The sequence below is a fragment of the Pseudovirgaria hyperparasitica genome, assembly GCF_010093815.1.
Source record: "Pseudovirgaria hyperparasitica strain CBS 121739 unplaced genomic scaffold EJ05scaffold_6, whole genome shotgun sequence".
Lineage (NCBI taxonomy): Eukaryota > Fungi > Ascomycota > Dothideomycetes > Acrospermales > Acrospermaceae > Pseudovirgaria > Pseudovirgaria hyperparasitica.
This window is the reverse complement of record NW_022985554.1, coordinates 1,314,064-1,332,598: the sequence shown is the minus strand read 5'-3', so window position 1 is coordinate 1,332,598 and position 18,535 is coordinate 1,314,064. Positions and strand designations below refer to the sequence as shown.

The window sequence follows — 18,535 nt, the reverse complement described above, 5'->3', positions numbered from 1 at the left end:
TGAAGATGACAACCCACCTTTTTTTCGATAGCATCTCTTCTAGACAGAGAGCAAATGAAAACCATATATAGAAGAACCGATGCCTACATTCATTCATCTTTCCTCTCTTCACGAAATGGACTGGATTTAAAAGTGGTGTGTACCAGAGTTATAGTCAGCGCTCGTATCGCATTGATAATTTTATTGACTGACTTGCCGGCGGATCAGTCGAGACAATTTGATGCCTCAGGTATCTACCTAAGAACCTGACATTCTTGGCACTTGCATGACAAGCTGGAGGTTTCCGTCCTTCTTTGACCCCCTTCTATCTCTGCCTCCCTCTATTGGTATGGATGTATAGTAGTATATATATCAGTATATATATACACTAGTAGTAATTCATAGACCTGTAGACTCATAGACCTATAGCCCTATAGACTCTGTCGGATAATTCAGACCTCTCCCCCCGAACCTTCCCCCTTTCCCCATCCCCATCCCCATCCCCATCCCCATCCACATCCCCATCCACATCCCCTTAACCCCGCCAATCCCCACCAGAATCTCAAACCTCCGTCTCAATCCCCGCCTCACGACCCCCATCATGATGGCTAAACAAGCCCGCAAGACCCTTCTCCGTCCGCTTCGCCTTGCCCTTCAGCCACGCCGCCGTGCGCGGACCCTTCCACTGCATCAAGCCGCGATTCTTGCGATGCAGCTGCTTGGCGTTGTGCTTGTAGTCTCTGACGCTGTCGATGATGCCGCGGGAGCCATCGTCGTTGGAGTTGTCGTTTGTGCTCTTCTCGCTGCCTGTGGGTGTGTCTTCGTCGTCGTCGCTGCTGCTGCTGTCGCTTGATGACGATGAAGAAGATGAAGTACCGGCGTCATCGTCGGTGAAATTTAGGGCGTTGTCGTCCGAGGCGACGTCGGCGGCGCAGTCGAGGACTTCCATGACGTCGGCCATATTCCCGTCTTTGCCTGCGAAGCGGGCGTGGTAGCCGCTGAGGCCGGACCAGAAGGTGAGGGAGACTACGATGCTGCCGTGGCGCTGGCCGCAGTCGGACAGGGTGTTCTGGGAGGCGCGGGCGAGGTCGCCTTTCCAGACGGGGAGAGTGAGGGTGACAGTGTCGTTGTCGGGGAGGTCTTTGAGCCAGAGCACGGCGAAGGCGAGGGTGGAGTCGCGCAGGAGGGAGGAGTCGCGGAATTCGAGGATGAGGGGGGAGGAGTAGCGGCGGCGGACGGCGAGTTTGAGGGTGCGTGGGGAGGAGGAGGAGGAGGATGACTTGGGCGACGAGGACCAGGTGCCGTCGCCGAGGGCGGTGAGTTTGGCTTTGCCGATGTTGGTGTGCAGCTTGATTCGTTTGTCGTGCAAGTCCTGTGGGAGACCTTCGCCGGCGTGGACTGAGGGTTGGATTTCGACGGTGCCAAAGTCCCATCCTAGGAGCTCGCGAGGTGCTTGCAGCTTCACAGCGCGGAAGACCATGGACACGCGCACCTTGCCGTACCCGACGCCGCCGGATAAGGGGAAGAATTCTGAGAACTGAGAGCGCTTTTCAAATAGTTTGGATAATGGAAGGTGGACGATCCCGAGCAGAGCATCGTTCTCATGGACTCGGGCGTCCCGAATGGAGAGATGGATTTCGGTATTGCGCCAGTCACGGACAAGACGCTCGCATCCGGCGTTGAAGAACGGCTTTGAGTTCTTAGGTTTAGTGCGTGTCTTGTAGATCTTCTGATGGTTGAGGATGATGGTGCAGTAGGCGGATGGAAGGTCGTCACCTTCTTCATCCACTTCAGAATTGTTATCTTTTTTGCTCTGCTCACGCTTATTGATGGCTTGCAGCTCCAGCCCGGTAATGTTGTGGATCTGAATGGACAGGATGCCTGTAGGGTAGCCATCAGGCGGTGGTGCGTGTGTTATGAGCTCGTCCTCACGTTCCTTGAGATCCTGAGCTTTCTGTTGTTCGATCTCTTCGGTCTCGTCCTTCTTCGCTTCTCGTAGTTTCCTTTCGCTTTCTTGTTCCACCAGCTTTCGGAGGTCTTCCATGTTCTTGACTCCAGGCTCTTTCGTCTGCGAAGCAAGCTGCGATTCTTGCATCCGAAGCTTCGAGAAATATCCCACGCTCCATTCTATCTGTCCAGGCATGCTTTCAGCTTTCTTGATCGAACGGAAGCCGTCTTGACGATCCCAGAGCTTTCCATTCGAGTTTTCGTTTCTCATTATGTGTTTCAAGTCAAGCTCTATGCGCCCCAGGTCATCGTCCGCAGAAGTCCTGTCAGAGTCCCAGAGCTGTAACCGTAGCCGCTCATCAACATTCAACTCCTCAGGTGTCACTAAAATAAACGCCGTCTCTTGCCAGTAAGGCTCCATCTCACCCATAAGTACTCTAGTTGACCAGACCGGCTTGCTGAATTTTGCCCAACCGACAGAGACATATGGGTCGGAAGAGCCGCTCTTGAGAGGTCCAATTCCAGAATCGCCTTCCTTGAAATCAAAACCGCGTTTGACAGTGACCATCAGGACTCCACGAGCGGTTGTGTCTTTCTTGAAATCGTCACCGACGAGCATATCCTTCAAATCTAGAGTCATATTCCGAGGTGCAACCAGTGTACTCAGTCCAGCATCCACAGCTGACTGTACAAAATTACTTATCAATGGAAGATCCATGATATTAAGTGCATGCTTGCTGAGCGGTACGCACGATAGGTCGACCTAAGTCAAAGTAAGCTCCAGCTGACATGGAACAACGTAGACAAGATGACTTACCTTAGGCTGTCCAAGGAATGTGAGGGTACACAAAGACACAAAAGGAGGATCTGGGGTAAGTTGCATCCTCAGTCGTAATACGCCCACAAACCCGTGCATCTCGACCCAAACCGGGAATTTGACACCCCCTATCAAATAGAATGCCATGTAAAGGTGTGCATTCTTGGCTCGGCTTCGTAGACCTTTGCCTGCGCCCCTCGCTCTATATGAAAGAGCGACTTCCAAGTTGATGAACTCGCCTTCTTCAGCTTCCATACCCTCGGCAATATTTTCCTGGCCTTCGTCGTGGTCCGGCTGGCCATCACCACCACCATCCGAGGACTTCTTCTTTTCTTGGTCTGAGTTTTGCTCAACTTCGCCTTCTCCGGGAACTTTGCGATCGCTCTCACCATTAGACTTCTTCTTCTTCTGAATTGATCCATCTTCGCCAACGGACTGGGCCGCTGCACCTGATGGAAGCCACTTAATTCCTAGAATTCTCAAGGATTCGCTGCCCTGCCCGAGGTCTTCGACGCTGACCATACGGACCATTTTTGGTAGACTAGCTTGCATGACATCCTACCCAAGCGAGGTTAGCTGCTGTTTCTGAACCATACTTTGAGGGTCTTACCTCCAACTGATCTTGAATGGCGACGAATAGATCAGGGTTTATAAGTGGCCAAACAGAGGCCAAGAATGAATTGAGCCAATGAGTTGACTCTGCAATCTGGTTTTTGGCTGCAATTCTCTTCCCTGCTTGCCTCTCGCTCTCCCAAGTCTCGTTCTCCCACACATCATTTATCTTGTTCTTCGCCCATTGATGAAGTACCCATACTGTAATTGCACTAACAAGGCCGCCAATAACGGTGAGTATGCTGATGTATGTACCAGATTTGTCGAAGCCGGAGAAATGGCCTAGAAGGGAAATCCCGATCGCAAATATCGAGAGTGTACCGATCCCAGCTATGATGGCTTGTTCGAAAACGCGCGATAGTTGTTTCTTGACCTCCTCAAAGTTGGGTGGTGGGAACACTACGTCCATAGCAGAATGAGCGTCTCTCTGAAATGCGTCGTCTGCTTTGATTTGTGGATCGTCCTCAGGATTCTCCATCTGCTCTGTACCGGTTCTTGAGCGAAGACCGGGGTTTGGCTCATTCTCGGGTGTGTTCTTCAGATCTCTTTCAGTGAAATCATGTATCCTGACCGGTAGATGTGTGACTGGATCGGTGACTTCACGCGCAGCATCGCCTTTCCTCTTTTTCATTTGCTTTCGCTGCTCCTTTGGATCTTGCGATATATCAGCTTCGGACGTGTCTTTTGCAGCTTCCTCAATAGGCTGCTCCTTTGATTGATCAAGAGTAGTAATCTCTTTGTCCCCTTCTCCGTCCGGCGTGGCCGTTGCTTGGAGATTCTTGTTCTCGCTTTTGTAGGGGCCTTCGTCGTCTCTTTGAGCTTCATCGCCATGTTTGTAACGATCATAGGCATCTCTTGCACGCTGAGTCCTGCTAGCTTCCTGCTCTTCCTCAACCCCTCCATATGTGGCTTCTTTTTCCTGTTTCTCCTTCTTGTACCTCTGTACGGTGGGAATTGGATGATTACTGGAGAAAGGAGCTCTGTATCGGCGTGCAGTTGCGTCTGCATCCTCATGCCCCGACATGCTTACAGATGGTGGACGCAGGCCTAGCAATTACAGACCAGTAACGCTGCAGAATGATCTTGAACAGCTGTGGACACGTGCAGCAAGAGTTGAGCAAGAGAGTATGAGATTCGTTAAGTTATGATAGAAGTTGCTCTATGTACAAGAGCTAAAGCTCAAATGCCTATATTATGGGGGACAAAAATATGAGAGCAGGTTTATTACAGGAAAGTTTGAGCTTGACACAATGACGCACGCAGCTGCTGCCCGTCACCATTGTTGCTCTGGGCCTACACGCGCCAACACGCGCCCACACCCAGCTAACAGCGGGGTGGGTTCGGGGGGGTAGTTAGCCGATTCTTAGCTGCCTATCAGCCCGATCGATAACAGGGCCGGGCGGGGTCACGGCGTTACTGGCGGCGGTAATTGGTTCATCTTTCTAGTGGCCTGTACAGTATTTATCCATGTAACTAATTATACCTCCTCCCATTACTTCACTGCCCTCCATCTCTCCTCCACTTCTTGTCCTCGCGGAGATACACAGAACGTCACGACGACCTCCATCACAATCAGCTCTCGTCAAGAATCATTATCGTAGCCACACTGTACACAGTACCTTACGTCTCACCACATCCCTCACGAGCCACGCACAAAAACACAGACACGTATCAGCTCCTGGTCTGACGCGTCTGTGCTATCCCAATCGAAACAGGGTGTCGTGTACCGGGTCGATCTGGGTATGGCGACGACGTACTGCTGACAGCAGATGGAGAGGAGCTGTACGCACCGAGCAAATGGGCAAACATCTGCCGCGTAGCTTTTTACATGCGTCGATATGCACGTTCGAGAAGTACTTGCAGTGCATACTCACTTGCTCACCAACGAGATTAGCAGTCATTAGGCAGCCTCATGAAGAACCCACTCGTATCGTCGTGATGGAGCACAGTGCGACCGGTCATGGATCAATTATCATACCTAGTATCTTCAAATGAACCCATCCTCGCGACAGCCGCGCGACTCGCTACTTGACACAGGATATATAGCCTAAAGAGCCTCTTTACCGGAATTCATAACGCTTACTTCTAGCTGGAATGCATACATTCGTAGCAACTCTTATATGGCTTTCATAAGCAGCTGCATTGTGGCCTGCGAAGTTGGTTGGGCTGTCATGGATGGCCTACTCCTACCGGTGAAGATGCATCCTGATCAATCAGAACTCGTCTCGGAACCACCAATCAACAAATGACCAAGCATTAGACCAGAGAATACCCCAGGTTTTGCCTCATTACTCTTCCACTTATCGTAAGCCCTATCGGGTTTGACTGACTTGCAGGAAGATATAGTGCCAAGCCAACAAAGTCTGTGCCTGACCCGCCAATTGTTTGCGCACTGTATAACAACAAATGGATATGGATCCATAGACGGACGGCCTGTACCGCTTCCGAGCCCGAGTACAGAACTCTCGATAACTCGGTAAGGCTGAGCAAAAAGAGCGCAATGGGTATGTTTTGCACCGCTGGGCGAATCAGAGTGTTTACATGCTGGTAACATGCAGAGAACGACCGATCAAGGCGGCTTCTGCCTGACCGGTCGCAGCAAGCCACATAGATCCTTGATACACCACACCCTCTGAACACTCAGCCCTCCCTCCTCTTGAACAGCGCACCTCTCCTTTCATTCCAGCTCGTGCTTTGTCGTACGCCTTGAATCCCCCTGTCACAGGTCGATTTGATCTTGCTTTCTTGCTCATAAAACTTGTTCCTGATTGCCACTTTTCGACGGTTCCTGTCGCTCGCTTTCTATAACTGTCTCTAATGTAGCGAAGGGAGTTTCGATAACTTCCGCTAGAATCGTTTGTGCCTCAGCCTTACACATCAGGCAGCAGTTTCGCATTCGTCCGCAGCAATTTTTCGAGTGTCCTTTGACCTGCAACCAGATCTTCGAAATGGTCATAATGAACGACTTCCACTGGAACGGGAATATCATGTATATTAACGGATTGCCAACTACTCAGTACGCTGCCACTGGACCATCGTACGATTCGAAGGCACGAGGGATAACTCCTAGTTCTGTCAGCCAGCTCGGATCTTTCTCTCCAAGGAGTCAGGGCAGCAATGTATCTCCAGTGCTTGAGGAGTATGATGTTGCAAGTAGCCCAACTGGCAGCTTGTACTCATCACACTCTGTTATGACGCCCCCGAACGATAGCCTTGATCAAGATCTCTATGGAATCCGAGACTCAACCCCCCAAGAGATGCCCATTGACGATAGAATGCTCGATCTAGAGCGCCGTCACAGTCAACAGTCGATGAGTTCGAATCAAAGTTCTCTCTGGCACCGAGAATCCCAAGGTAGGCACTGATCAATATACACGTATAAAAGGCTTATACCGATTCAGGCTCTGCGCATTCTCCGAGTCCGACTTATGCTATTCAGCAGCCCATGACGAATGAGTACCCAGTGCGCCACGAGCATGACAGTACTTTCCAAGTCACAGGATGGTCCATGTCTGCTCCGCAGCAACTGACCGCGTCTACAAGACCCTCCATGGCCATGACACCCTTGGCATTCCCACCTCCACGTTGGGCTGACCTGTCACCGTGGTCTCCTCATCAAATGCCCACCACTCCCGCCCCGTCATCGGCACCTATATGGGAACTAGGCTCCGATCCTAAAGGCTATGCTCCCACTAATGCCGGGGTTGACTGGTGTATAAACAATTACGATAACACCACCATGTACAATACACAAAGCTCTCAGTATGCAAACACACACGATGGTGTCCCTTTCGACTCTCGAAGCCCAGTTTCAGGGCCTGAGCCTGCATACCGCCCAAATGACATTGCACCTATCGGTCGCAGCTTGTATCCCCATAGTTATCACCTTGAGATACCTTCTCAATCCACTTATCAATCGTCGACCATTCCTGCACATATAGACTACTATCAACTGACACATGGCTCGCAAGGAATCTTACACAATGGACCATCGCTATTCTCGAATCCGGGCCCTACATGGGAAGGAGCTAGCTCCACCACGAAGGATAATCACATCACAGACCAGCATTTATATTCTGCTAATGGTGCTACGAGTAGCTCACAGATGGATACTACCCGATCGAAGAAATCGTACGCCAAGAATACCCGAGGCGTTCGGAAGCCCTACGGACCGTCTGCCCAACGTGCTGGCGGCCGGAAGCCTGGCACCCACCTCGCTCCAGACAAGGCGGCACAGGCAAATGTTATGAGGAAAACACGTGTCTGTTGGCGCTGCAGGATTCAGAGAGATAAAGTAGGAGCAGTCCATTCTTCTAAAGCCATAGCTCGACTGACTATTCTAGTGCGACCCAGGCGAAATCTGTCGCCGTTGCGCGAATCGTTCTCAAAAGCCAGGTGATGATTGGAAACTGGGCTGCTGTCGTGATATACTTCCTGAACTCATGATTTTTCTCCTACCAAGTATGTCCCGAACATGAGTATACTGGTCAGTGCTAACAAACTATAGCCTGGATTTCCGACCTCCATAGTGAAGAGACGTTAATTAAAATGTGCGAAACGAATGTCCGTGATTGGGGAAAATCTGAGATCAAGATTCAATTGACGCCAGGATATGGCTTGCCCTGGCTTGAAGTTGATGTTTATGAATTCAAGCCGAGCAATCCTGAATTGCTACGGCAATTCCAACATTTCAAGGACGCAAAGACGGGCCAGAACATTCGTGTAGAAAAGGCTTCGCCTCCACTTGGGCTACAGAGCATGCATTATACCAAGGATGAGACCAAATATGACACTCACGTCAAACAGATCGCTACTCATTTCATGACCAACTTTGTCGGAAGATACTATGCGGGTGAAAAGGAAGACTTCGCGAAACGGATGTTCGAGTGTCTAGTTAACATCGACCCTGCTCAGGGAACCGAACAGGTATGAGCGCACATGCCCGTGACGAGGTCGTTGAACACCTTGCTAATAACATGAAGGAGAAATTACTGACGGAAGTTTACTACCTCATAATCACGACTTATATTGTTGCACACACTTTGACCATACCGGACGAACACAAAGTTGACAGCCTCTCGAAGCTATCAAACTATAAACCAGATGACTACGGCGACAAGACTTCGCCGCGTCTGGCGAATCGACAAATCAAACATTTTTACGCGCGATTACAGGGAAGAAAGATGGAGATGCTCTTAAAACATCTGCAAAACATGCTGGGGGGTAGTAAAGGCTGCGATAAATGGACCGATGCGTTCATTATCGTTCTTGGTTTAGCCATTGCTGCCGAAGTCATCCAGAAGAATGTTAACAGTATTCTGGATAGTAGAGTGGGCCAAGGAGATTTGGAGAGGAGCTTCGCAGAGGAGGGCGCAAATGAAGCTGTCCGAAGAATTGACGGATACTTTGACATTATCATAGAGCTCTTCCAAAAGAAGTATGCTCGCAACTGCAATCCGATCAAAGATTGTAAAATCGACTGGAGCGCGAAGATCACTCAACCGGGAATGATCACATGCCTCCAAAACCTAAGTTCGCTGATCCAAGAAAAAAGTACAAATTTTATTTCTCCCTTGGTCACTGGAGCTTTGCTAACTCTTCCAGGGAATTTCCTTGAAGAGCGGGCACGCGTGGCCGTTTCCATGCACAATTGGCGACAATACACAGGCCGCATTACAGCAAGATTTTTACTGTCATTTGTAAAATTAGAAGATTAATTGGATCCCACCTATCATGACGAAGACTGTAGGAGGCTTCATGTAGCAGCTTTCAAGTCCCGGTCTTCTTCTTCTGTTCTTCTTCTTCTTGTTCTTCTTCTTCCTCTTCTCCTTCTTCTCCGTCTTCTTTCCTTCTTTCGCGCTGTTTGCAATGGTGTCTATTCGGTAGACTGAAGCCGAAAGGACTGCGCCCGCATATACGTCAGCATATACTTCAACATTTACGAGTCATGAAATTCTCCATGAGTAACGCATCACGATGCTACGGCCTGTAATGTAGATGGTGTAGGACGCTCGATTCAAATTCAAACATGAGTGTTCTCTAGTCAACTTGAGACTTCTACTACTGAAGTTGTTAGAAAGACGCCTAATACATACACTTGTTCTAGACATAGGATAGTCTACTTGACCAATCTCACGCGGACACCATTTGAAGCAGCGCTAGGCAGATAGTGCGATAACCTTCTAGTTCCCGGCCGCATATTATACCGAGCGAGACTTTCGAAAGTGTTTTACTGTCTGACTGAACTATACCGGGAGATATCTCCGACTCGGAGGTTAATCTTCAGGCGAGTTACTCAGGGTGAGAGCATACCCGTCATAGTGTCACACATACTCATCATGCACGGCACGCCGCGGCATCCAGCTGTCGGCAGATGCATGTCTACACCGGAACATTGATCCATCAGATGTCGATGTCCCGAGCGAGATGCGCCACAAGGACGTCTTATCGGTTCTCATGTGTCAAGTGTCGGTCACGAGATCCGTAAGGCTCGAGCATGGCCCAAGACGCGGCAACCAATCGGGGCGGGCGAAATGGGGGAGGTCGCCCGTAACGGCGGCACACCAAGCCTAAAAATTGCCAGGTCCAGGCATCCATGGCGGGGAGCGGAGCCCTGAAGCCTTTCAAACCATTTGAGCCCCACGTAATATCTCGAGGCTCGGGTTCCCTTAAGCGCAGGTACAACCGCGTGTATGTAATGCTCAATTCCCTAATGGCAGTCCGAGGATAGAGGCGGCTTTGCTTCCTGCTACTCTTCTGCGCCTTCTCCTCCACATTTTCTCGCCCGCTTTCTCTTTTCTACTCGCCCTTCCCTTCATCTACGAGCCTCAAATTCCTCACTTTGCACTGCCCTACACTTTCTGATATCCCATTGCCTCGACCCAAAACAAACTCACCACTACACAATTGCCTCCACGCATCGTCCCGGCCTATCTCGACATGTCTCCTTCAGCCATCGCTGCCAATGGCGCCAATGACACAAACGCGTCGACCTTGAAGCCAACTGCGAAGACTTTTAACCCATCAAGTGGTACTACGTCCCGGTACCATGCTTCTTCTACGAAAGATGCCTTACATCTTGAGCAGACACACGCCGCTCACAATTACCACCCTCTTCCAATTGTGTTCAGCAGGTGAGCATTGGAAGTGACTCTATTCGACAGCGAAGCTGACGTGTGATAGAGCACGCGGCGTTCACGTGTGGGATGCTGACGGGAAAGGCCCGTACCTCGATTTTCTGTCGGCCTACAGCGCTGTGAACCAAGGCCATTGCCATCCTGAACTTGTCAAGGCTCTCACTGATCAGGCATCTCGCTTGACCCTGAGCAGTCGCGCTTTCTACAATGACGTATTCCCGAAGTTTGCAGAATTCGTGACAAAGATGTTTGGCTTTGATATGGTCCTCCCAATGAATACGGGAGCTGAAGCGGTGGAGACAGCGGTTAAGGTTGCTAGGAAATGGGGATATAAAGTCAAAGGCATTCCTCAGAATGAGGCGCTGATTTTCAGTGTGCAGGAGAACTTCCACGGACGCACTGTAAGTCACATTACTGCAAAGAGACCGTGTATAAGGCTGACAAACCGGTAGTTCGCCGCTATCACCATGTCAACTGACCCCGAATCACGCGATAACTATGGACCTTACCTCCCAAACATTGGTAGTGTAAACCCGACTACCGGAAAGCATATCCGATACAACAATGTGGAAGACGTAAGAGATGTATTCGAGACTCATGGTGACAAGACCGCTGCGTTCCTTGTAGAGCCTATCCAGGGCGAGGCAGGTATTGTGGTACCAGACGAGAACTACCTGCGTGAAGTCAAGTCTCTTTGTGAGAAGCACAACGTACTTTTGATTTGTGACGAGATCCAGACTGGAATCGCTCGGACAGGCAAGATGCTATGCTATGAATGGAGTGGTATCAAGCCCGACATGGTCCTGTTAGGCAAAGCAATTTCAGGCGGAATGTATCCAGTCTCTTGCGTACTGGCTTCGAAAGAAATCATGCTAACCGTTGAGCCCGGCACTCACGGCTCCACATACGGCGGGAACCCGCTTGGCTGCGCCGTCGCCATCAGGGCCCTCGAGCTGATCCAGGAAGAGAGCATGGTAGAGCGCGCCCAGAATCTGGGCGAGCTGTTTCGCCAGGGACTACGGAAGATCAACAACCCCATGCTGACCCTCGTGCGGGGAAAAGGCTTATTGAACGCGATCGTGATTGACGAAGACAAGACGAATGGCCACAGCGCCTGGGACCTCTGTATGCTGCTTAAGGAGAAGGGTTTGCTGGTAAGATGATAGCCGTGAGGTGTGAATGGATGAGATCTAATGTGAAAACTCAGGCAAAACCAACACACCAGAATATCATCCGTCTGGCACCTCCATTGATAATCAGCGAAGAACAGATCCAGCAAGCACTTAGCATCATTAGCGAGGCTATGGCCGAACTTCCCAATCTGCAAGGGGAGAAGGAGAAGGAAGTGATTCCTCCAGGCGAAAAGAACATCCACATTGGAGTGGACAACTAGAGTAGACGCTGCAAGAAGCGCAACGAGCCGAGCTTTGACGAATGGGAAGAGTACATTGGACTAAGTCGTATACGAGCGTTGTACCTCACAGGTTGCAACGTTGGCAGACGGAATGCCATCATTGCTGGGACGCCGGGATGACGTTTGATGTCGGGGAATGCCAAAAATAAAGACGAAACGCGGTGATCAGCATCAACGTCCGGGTCCATGGCTCCACATATCGCGTGGTCCGCGCAATGAAGGAGCAGGTCTGCAGACATGGCGTGGCTGACCACTCGATGGAGGATCAGGTTCCAAATATGCAAAGGCAGCAATATCAGCTTCTATGTGATGAAATAATAATAACTGCAAAGGTGACGGAATGGGTGCCGTTTGAGCTGAAGAATCCAGCATACCTGAAGATAGTTTCTCAGTTCATCTACGCTGCTTGGATTAATACTCCGTAGCATGTATCCATGGTTTATTGATTGAGCAGAGGCCAATGTTTTGAGGTGGGGGCTCTTCAACACCTTCAGCCTCCTACGCCGCTACAGTCTACTACAGCTGCTGTCTATACACAATACGATATACGAATATTCACGGCAATCGAGTTGAGTGCTGATCACGGGCGCACGCGCCAGAAAGCTTGACCTAGACCCCAGCATTAGACAGAGCAAATGATAATGGCGTCTGTGTCGTAATGCGAGGCTGTATAACATGCGTTAAGTGTTCTCTAAGTGTGTGTGTGTGTGTATATATGCATATATATGTATGTATTCGTCCGGAATTCGCCCACAAGGTGTATCTAGATGACGGTCTTCATGTTGCCGAATGCCATTAATAATGTTGATGCAGGCTTATATACACTTGGAGAACACATTACACCCTTGGTTCTCGCGTAGGCCAATCATGTTCTCGAATTATCGTACTGCTGACCAATGGTGGTGAAGCAAGCGGTATCGGATTCTGAACAATGCCGATGCTGCCGATGCTGACCGGGACCGGGCCAGATCAGAAAATGTTCCGTGTTTTGCGGGATGGCTGACGATTATGGGAAGTTCAACAAGGGACGCCCCAACAGCCATCGCCCGCTCTCAGACAAGCATTCGCCTTGCGCGAAGCTAAACACTCCATGATCCACTCCCACTCCCACGCTTGGATGCCTGTATGACTCTTCCGTCCAATCGCTGTTCGCTGAATCGGCAAGCATTCCTTCTCGGACTTAGCCACCATGACCGCTACTACTCTGCTCTTCGTCGCTCTTGTGCGGCGGTTCAAATACACCGCATGCCCTGCCCACGTATTGCATTCTCTCCTCTTCTCCTCTCAAGACCCATGATCCCCCATATACTCTGATCATGGTACATCCGGAGAAAGATCAAGACCCGGGGCGACAGCAACACAATGGCCCCGCTCCACCATATGCCGAGGAGGAATTTGAATCCGTACCGCTGGACAAGGTCGGCACCGCGAAGGACCTCTCTGACTCGTCTTCAGATGACAACAGGATACACACACATGCTACCACAAACGAATCGGTAGTATCGGGTCTGAGTGTGGCCACAGCTCCAGCTTCGCAAGAAAAGAGGAAATGGTACCAATTCGGAAGTTCGAGAAAGCCTCCAATCCCAAAGACGAGGGAAGTCAGTCACGAATACCAGGCGTCATGGTTCAGTGTCCTCACTTTTCACTGGATCGGTTCGCTTATGCGGGTAAGTCGTGCTTGCGTCGCTGCTGTCAACATTACTAAGTAGTGCGCAGACTGGTTACAAACGTCCACTCGAAGAGACTGACATCTGGTCGATAAACCCCGACCGGAGTGCTCATGTACTGAAGGTGAAGCTGAATGAGAACTTCAAGAAGCGGTTGGACAGCAAGGACAAGCGACCGTTGACGATGGCGCTATACGACACCTTCAAATTCGAATTCCTGCTTGGTGGTTTCTGTCAGCTTATGGCATCAATCCTGCAATCGCTCGCACCGTTCGTCTTGAAGTACCTCATTGCCTATGCAGCAGAAGCATGGGTTTCCGCCAAGTCTCACGGTGCCATTGATCCTCCTCCGATTGCGCGTGGCGTTGGCATCGTCATTGGCATTGTCGCCATGTTAATCATTCAGACACTCTGCACAAACCATTTCATCTTCCGTGGTATGATGGTTGGTGGTCAATCTAGAGGTGTGCTGATCTCGGTGATATTCGATAAGGCTATGAAGCTTTCGGGCCGAGCTAGAGCTGGAGGGGATATCCCTGATATGTTTGGCAATCCACCGTCAAGCATTAAGCCAGGGTCCGAAGCAGAACGGAAATGGTACGACAAGATGCTTCGAAAGAAGAAGAAGGCAAAGGGCAAGAAGGATGCTCAGGGTTGGAGCAATGGCCGCATTGTCAATCTCATGTCTGTCGATACGTACCGCGTGGACACTGCCTCTGGCATGTTCCACATGGTCTGGACTGCCCCTGTCGCCATCGCCCTCACGCTGATCCTCCTTATCATCAACATCACATACAGTGCTCTTGCTGGCTTCTCACTCCTTGTCGTTGCTATGCCGCTACTGGCACGCGCCATTCGCACCCTTTTCGTCCGACGTATCGCCATCAACAAAATCACTGATCAGCGCGTGGCACTGACGCAAGAAATCCTGGGTGCCGTGCGATTCGTCAAGTACTTCGGATGGGAACTCAGTTTCCTCGACCGGCTGAGTAAGATTCGGAGGTCTGAAATCCGCGGCATCCAGTTCCTCCTTTCGATCCGTAATGCCATCCTCGCTGTAGGCATGGTCATGCCTGTCTTCGCCGCCATGATTGCATTCATTGTATACTCTGTCTCCGGGCACGGTCTCAACCCTGCACCTATCTTCTCCTCGCTAGCTTTATTCAACGGTCTCCGTCTGCCCCTGAATTTCCTACCTATGGTCCTCGGTCAAGTCATTGATGCTATGTCCTCTCTCGAGCGCATTCAAGAGTTCTTGCTTGCTGAGGAGGCCAGTGATGAGGCAGTGTGGGATGGAGATAGCAGATATGCAATCGATATCAAGAAAGCCGATTTCACGTGGGAACAAGCAGCTAAGGAAGAAGATAAGGGCACTTCTAAGAAGGGTAAGAAGGATAAGAAGTCCAAGAAGGAGAAGCATATGTCTCTGGCCGAAAAGGAAATGAAGCGGATAAGCGACAGTACTCTCATCGATGACCAGCCATTCAAGATCCAAGGCGTTGACGTTCAAATTGGCCGCAATGAGCTTGTCGCAGTCATTGGCACCGTTGGCTGTGGTAAGACTTCGTTCCTTGCTGCCTTGGCCGGCGAAATGCGCCGTACCAGTGGCCAAGTCACTTTTGGTGCCACGCGAGCATTCTGTCCACAGTATGCCTGGATACAGAACGCTACAGTTCGCGACAATATCGTCTTCGGGCGGCCCTTCAATAAGAAGTGGTATGACATGGTCGTCGACGCTTGTGCTCTTCGCCGAGATTTTGAAATCATGCCCCATGGCGATCAGACCGAAATTGGTGAGAAGGGTATCACAGTGTCAGGAGGCCAAAAGCAGAGACTAAATATCGCTCGTGCTATCTACTTCAACTCGGACATTGTCATTATGGATGATCCACTCTCGGCTGTCGACGCACACGTCGGCAAACAGATCATGGACGAAGCGATCTGTGGTCTACTTGCAAACAAGTGCCGTGTATTGGCTACCCACCAGCTTCACGTGCTCAACCGCTGTGACCGTATCATCCTTATGGACCAAGGGCGGATCGCTGCTGTGGATACTTTCGATAATCTCATGCAAGACAATGCCACTTTCCAAACGCTCATGGCTAGCACGTCTGTCAATGAGAAGGAAGAGGAGGCGGAGCCTGCTGAGGCTGCTGCTGACGAATCCAAGAAAACCGAGAAACTAGACAAAAAGAAGGAAAAGCAAGCCGCTCTGATGCAAAAAGAAGACCGTGGCTCAGACAACATAGCCTGGGGTGTTTACACTGCCTACGTCAGAGCAGCTGGTTCTATCTTGGTCGCGCCTCTGGTGTTGTTTCTTCTCATCATCACCAACGGTGCTACTGTCGTTACAAGTCTGTGGCTCTCTTGGTGGACATCCAACAAGTTTGGTTATTCAGAGGGGACTTACATCGGAGTGTACGCTGCTCTTGGTATCTTCCAGGCTTGCTGTACGTTCTCTTTCTCTGTCGCCTGTTCCGTGTTCAGTGCCGAAGCTGGAAAGAAGATGTTGGACGCTGCGATTTTCCGTGTACTTCGCGCACCAATGTCTTTCTTCGACACGACTCCACTTGGACGTATTACGAACCGCTTCTCAAAGGATATTGATACCATGGACAACAATTTAGGTGACAGCTGGCGTATGTTCCTGATGACCATGTCGATGATCATTTCAATTTTCATCCTCATCATTGCGTACTTCTACTACTTTGCTATCGCTCTGGTCCCTCTGAGCGTAATCTTCTGCTTTGCTGCCGCCTACTACCGGGCTTCGGCACGAGAGATCAAGCGCCACGAGAGTGTTCTTCGAAGCACCGTGTTTACCCGTTTCAGCGAGGCTGTCAGTGGAATTGCTACGATTCGAGCATATGGCCTGGAGGAACAATTTTCGAATTCCACGATCGATGCGGTCAACGACATGAACAGCGCTTACTTCCTTACCTTTGCCAACCAGCGTTGGCTATCCGTTCGTCTCGACATCATTGGCAATGCACTGGTGTTCGTTACTGGTATTCTCGTTGTTACATCTCGCTTCAACGTTGACCCGAGTATCTCTGGTCTCGTCCTTTCATACATCCTATCCGTTGTTCAGATGATCCAATTCACCGTTCGTCAACTCGCTGAGGTCGAGAACAACATGAACGCTACCGAACGTATCCATCACTACGGCACCGAGCTTGAGCAAGAGCCTCCTCTTCATCTTGGCGACGTATCATCGAGCTGGCCACAGAGCGGCGAGATCAAGTTTGATCACGTTCAGATGCGCTATCGTGACGGTCTTCCGCTCGTCCTCCGCGACTTCCACATGCATGTCCGTGGCGGTGAGCGCATAGGTGTCGTTGGTCGCACGGGTGCTGGCAAGTCGACCATTATGCAAACACTCTTCCGTTTCGTCGAGCTCTCCGGTGGCTCCATAACCATCGACGGTGTCAACATCTCTACCATTGGCCTTCACGACCTGCGCTCACGTCTAGCTATCATCCCGCAAGATCCCACCCTCTTCCGCGGTACCGTCCGCTCCAATCTCGATCCTTTCAATGAACACACCGACCTCGAGCTCTGGAACGCTCTCCGCCAGGCCTATCTCGTCGAGGCCAAGACTGGCGACGAGAACATCGACAACAAGAAGAGCAAAGACCGAATCCAGCTCGACACGGCTGTCGAAGAAGAAGGCCTCAACTTCTCCCTCGGCCAGCGGCAACTCATGGCCCTAGCCCGCGCCCTCGTGCGCGACTCTCAGATCATCATCTGTGACGAAGCCACCTCCTCCGTAGACATGGAGACTGATGCCAAAGTCCAGGCCACCATGGCCGATGGCTTCCGTGGCAAGACGTTGCTTTGTATCGCCCATCGTCTCAAAACCATCATCGGCTACGACCGCATTTGCGTTATGGATGCCGGCGGGATCGCCGAATTGGCACGTCCCTTGGATCTCTTTGACCGGGGCGGAATATTCAGGGGCATGTGCGACAAGAGTGCTATCCGCCGCGACGACATCATCGCGGAGCAAAAGGCCATGGACCGTGGCTTTGTGCCCGTCGAAGCGGGTTTCAGTCCGGCGTCTCGTGCACATCCCACCGAGGCTGTCGAGAGCATCTACACACACTCGCGCCATACATCGCGAGACGAGTCGCGCCTCGCAGACACGCTTGGCCCCGTCGCAGACCACCGCTTCAGTGGCAGCTCATCTGGCTCTTCGTCAAACAGCTGCGACAGTCGCCAGCGCGGCAAGTTGCGAGGCCCCGTCATTACGCGGCAATGGAGCGATTTCGCGTCACACGGGTTCGGTGAGGAACACAGTGATGACGAGGAAGAAGAAGGAGAGCGGAATGAGATTGACAATCTGGATGCACTCGGGCCGGAGATTGGGCAGTTGGGTGATTCGCTGGGGCGAGTGAGTAGTCGGAGGAGTAGAGCGAGTGGTTATGAGAGTGGCATTGAGCGATGAGCTGAATTAAAGGAGCGAGACCTGGCATTGCGCGGCGTTTCTTTTGGGGGGGGGGGATATTCTGATGACGGGCCCATGGATACTGACTGAGGGTCTGAAAATGACGAGTGCATAGCGTATAATGTGCTTACGTGTGTGGATGTATGTGTATAGCAAGCAAGCAAACATCATAGAGAGAAAATAATATAATGGCATATATATCATGCAGGCTTTGGATATTTACCTCGAGTTCGTGCATGGTGAGTCTGCTTGGCATACATGTATGAATGGATCCTTTTTTCAGAGACAGGTTTGTGCTGCGTCCATCTGTTCATTCTCTTCCACCCACCCATCTGCCTCTTTCAAATTTGTTTGTTCCCTCTGTATCTGTCCCCTCACTTCCTCGTCGCCCCGCAGCTTAGTCTCAAGGCTGCATTGTATTTGTATAACACTTCATTGCTGTTGTGTGCTTTTCATGTATTCGCTCACTCACTGTGTATGGCGTTTATTGGTTTCTAATGTACTCCACAGCTC

General features: G+C 50.8%; 4 protein-coding genes across 4 annotated transcripts; 3 read left to right on the top strand and 1 right to left on the bottom strand.

Moving 5' to 3' along the window:
• Window positions 1-506: 506 nt before the first annotated feature.
• On the bottom strand, window positions 507-4,576 carry EJ05DRAFT_463888 (uncharacterized protein). Its single transcript, XM_033742732.1, has 3 exons — window positions 3,354-4,576; window positions 2,744-3,301; window positions 507-2,689 (listed from the first exon to the last, which is right to left on the bottom strand). The coding sequence occupies exons 1-3, from the start codon at window positions 4,377-4,379 to the stop codon at window positions 542-544; spliced, it is 3,732 nt and encodes a 1,243-aa protein (XP_033601735.1). The 5' UTR covers window positions 4,380-4,576; the 3' UTR covers window positions 507-541.
• A 1,413-nt stretch (window positions 4,577-5,989) lies between these two features.
• On the top strand, window positions 5,990-9,468 carry EJ05DRAFT_537583 (uncharacterized protein). Its single transcript, XM_033749395.1, has 6 exons — window positions 5,990-6,709; window positions 6,757-7,649; window positions 7,699-7,816; window positions 7,863-8,281; window positions 8,338-8,908; window positions 8,960-9,468. The coding sequence occupies exons 1-6, from the start codon at window positions 6,304-6,306 to the stop codon at window positions 9,070-9,072; spliced, it is 2,520 nt and encodes an 839-aa protein (XP_033601734.1). The 5' UTR covers window positions 5,990-6,303; the 3' UTR covers window positions 9,073-9,468.
• Window positions 9,469-10,133: 665 nt separating this feature from the next.
• Window positions 10,134-12,100, top strand: EJ05DRAFT_340459 (ornithine aminotransferas-like protein). The gene is made up of 4 exons (XM_033740913.1): window positions 10,134-10,488; window positions 10,538-10,892; window positions 10,944-11,645; window positions 11,699-12,100. The coding sequence occupies exons 1-4, from the start codon at window positions 10,295-10,297 to the stop codon at window positions 11,882-11,884; spliced, it is 1,437 nt and encodes a 478-aa protein (XP_033601733.1). The 5' UTR covers window positions 10,134-10,294; the 3' UTR covers window positions 11,885-12,100.
• An 852-nt stretch (window positions 12,101-12,952) lies between these two features.
• EJ05DRAFT_463884 (ABC multidrug transporter) lies at window positions 12,953-18,241 on the top strand. Its single transcript, XM_033742731.1, has 2 exons — window positions 12,953-13,575; window positions 13,625-18,241. Exons 1-2 carry the CDS (start codon window positions 13,222-13,224, stop codon window positions 18,020-18,022), a joined length of 4,752 nt encoding a protein of 1,583 aa, XP_033601732.1. The 5' UTR covers window positions 12,953-13,221; the 3' UTR covers window positions 18,023-18,241.
• Window positions 18,242-18,535: the final 294 nt, after the last annotated feature.

Excerpts from the sequence above, each read along its gene's own strand:
- EJ05DRAFT_537583 (XM_033749395.1), top strand. The coding sequence starts at position 6,304 with ATGGTCATAATGAACGACTTCCACTGGAACGGGAATATCATGTATATT. Across the intron at positions 7,650-7,698 it reads GCAGGATTCAGAGAGATAAA|TGCGACCCAGGCGAAATCTG; the intron begins GTAGGAGCAGTC and ends TGACTATTCTAG. Across the intron at positions 8,282-8,337 it reads CTGCTCAGGGAACCGAACAG|GAGAAATTACTGACGGAAGT; the intron begins GTATGAGCGCAC and ends AATAACATGAAG.
- EJ05DRAFT_340459 (XM_033740913.1), top strand. The coding sequence starts at position 10,295 with ATGTCTCCTTCAGCCATCGCTGCCAATGGCGCCAATGACACAAACGCG. Across the intron at positions 10,489-10,537 it reads CTTCCAATTGTGTTCAGCAG|AGCACGCGGCGTTCACGTGT; the intron begins GTGAGCATTGGA and ends GACGTGTGATAG. Across the intron at positions 10,893-10,943 it reads AGAACTTCCACGGACGCACT|TTCGCCGCTATCACCATGTC; the intron begins GTAAGTCACATT and ends ACAAACCGGTAG.
- EJ05DRAFT_463884 (XM_033742731.1), top strand. The coding sequence starts at position 13,222 with ATGGTACATCCGGAGAAAGATCAAGACCCGGGGCGACAGCAACACAAT. Across the intron at positions 13,576-13,624 it reads GGATCGGTTCGCTTATGCGG|ACTGGTTACAAACGTCCACT; the intron begins GTAAGTCGTGCT and ends AGTAGTGCGCAG.
- EJ05DRAFT_463888 (XM_033742732.1), bottom strand. The coding sequence starts at position 4,379 with ATGTCGGGGCATGAGGATGCAGACGCAACTGCACGCCGATACAGAGCT. Across the intron at positions 3,302-3,353 it reads CCATTCAAGATCAGTTGGAG|GATGTCATGCAAGCTAGTCT; the intron begins GTAAGACCCTCA and ends TCGCTTGGGTAG. Across the intron at positions 2,690-2,743 it reads CATTCCTTGGACAGCCTAAG|GTCGACCTATCGTGCGTACC; the intron begins GTAAGTCATCTT and ends ACTTTGACTTAG.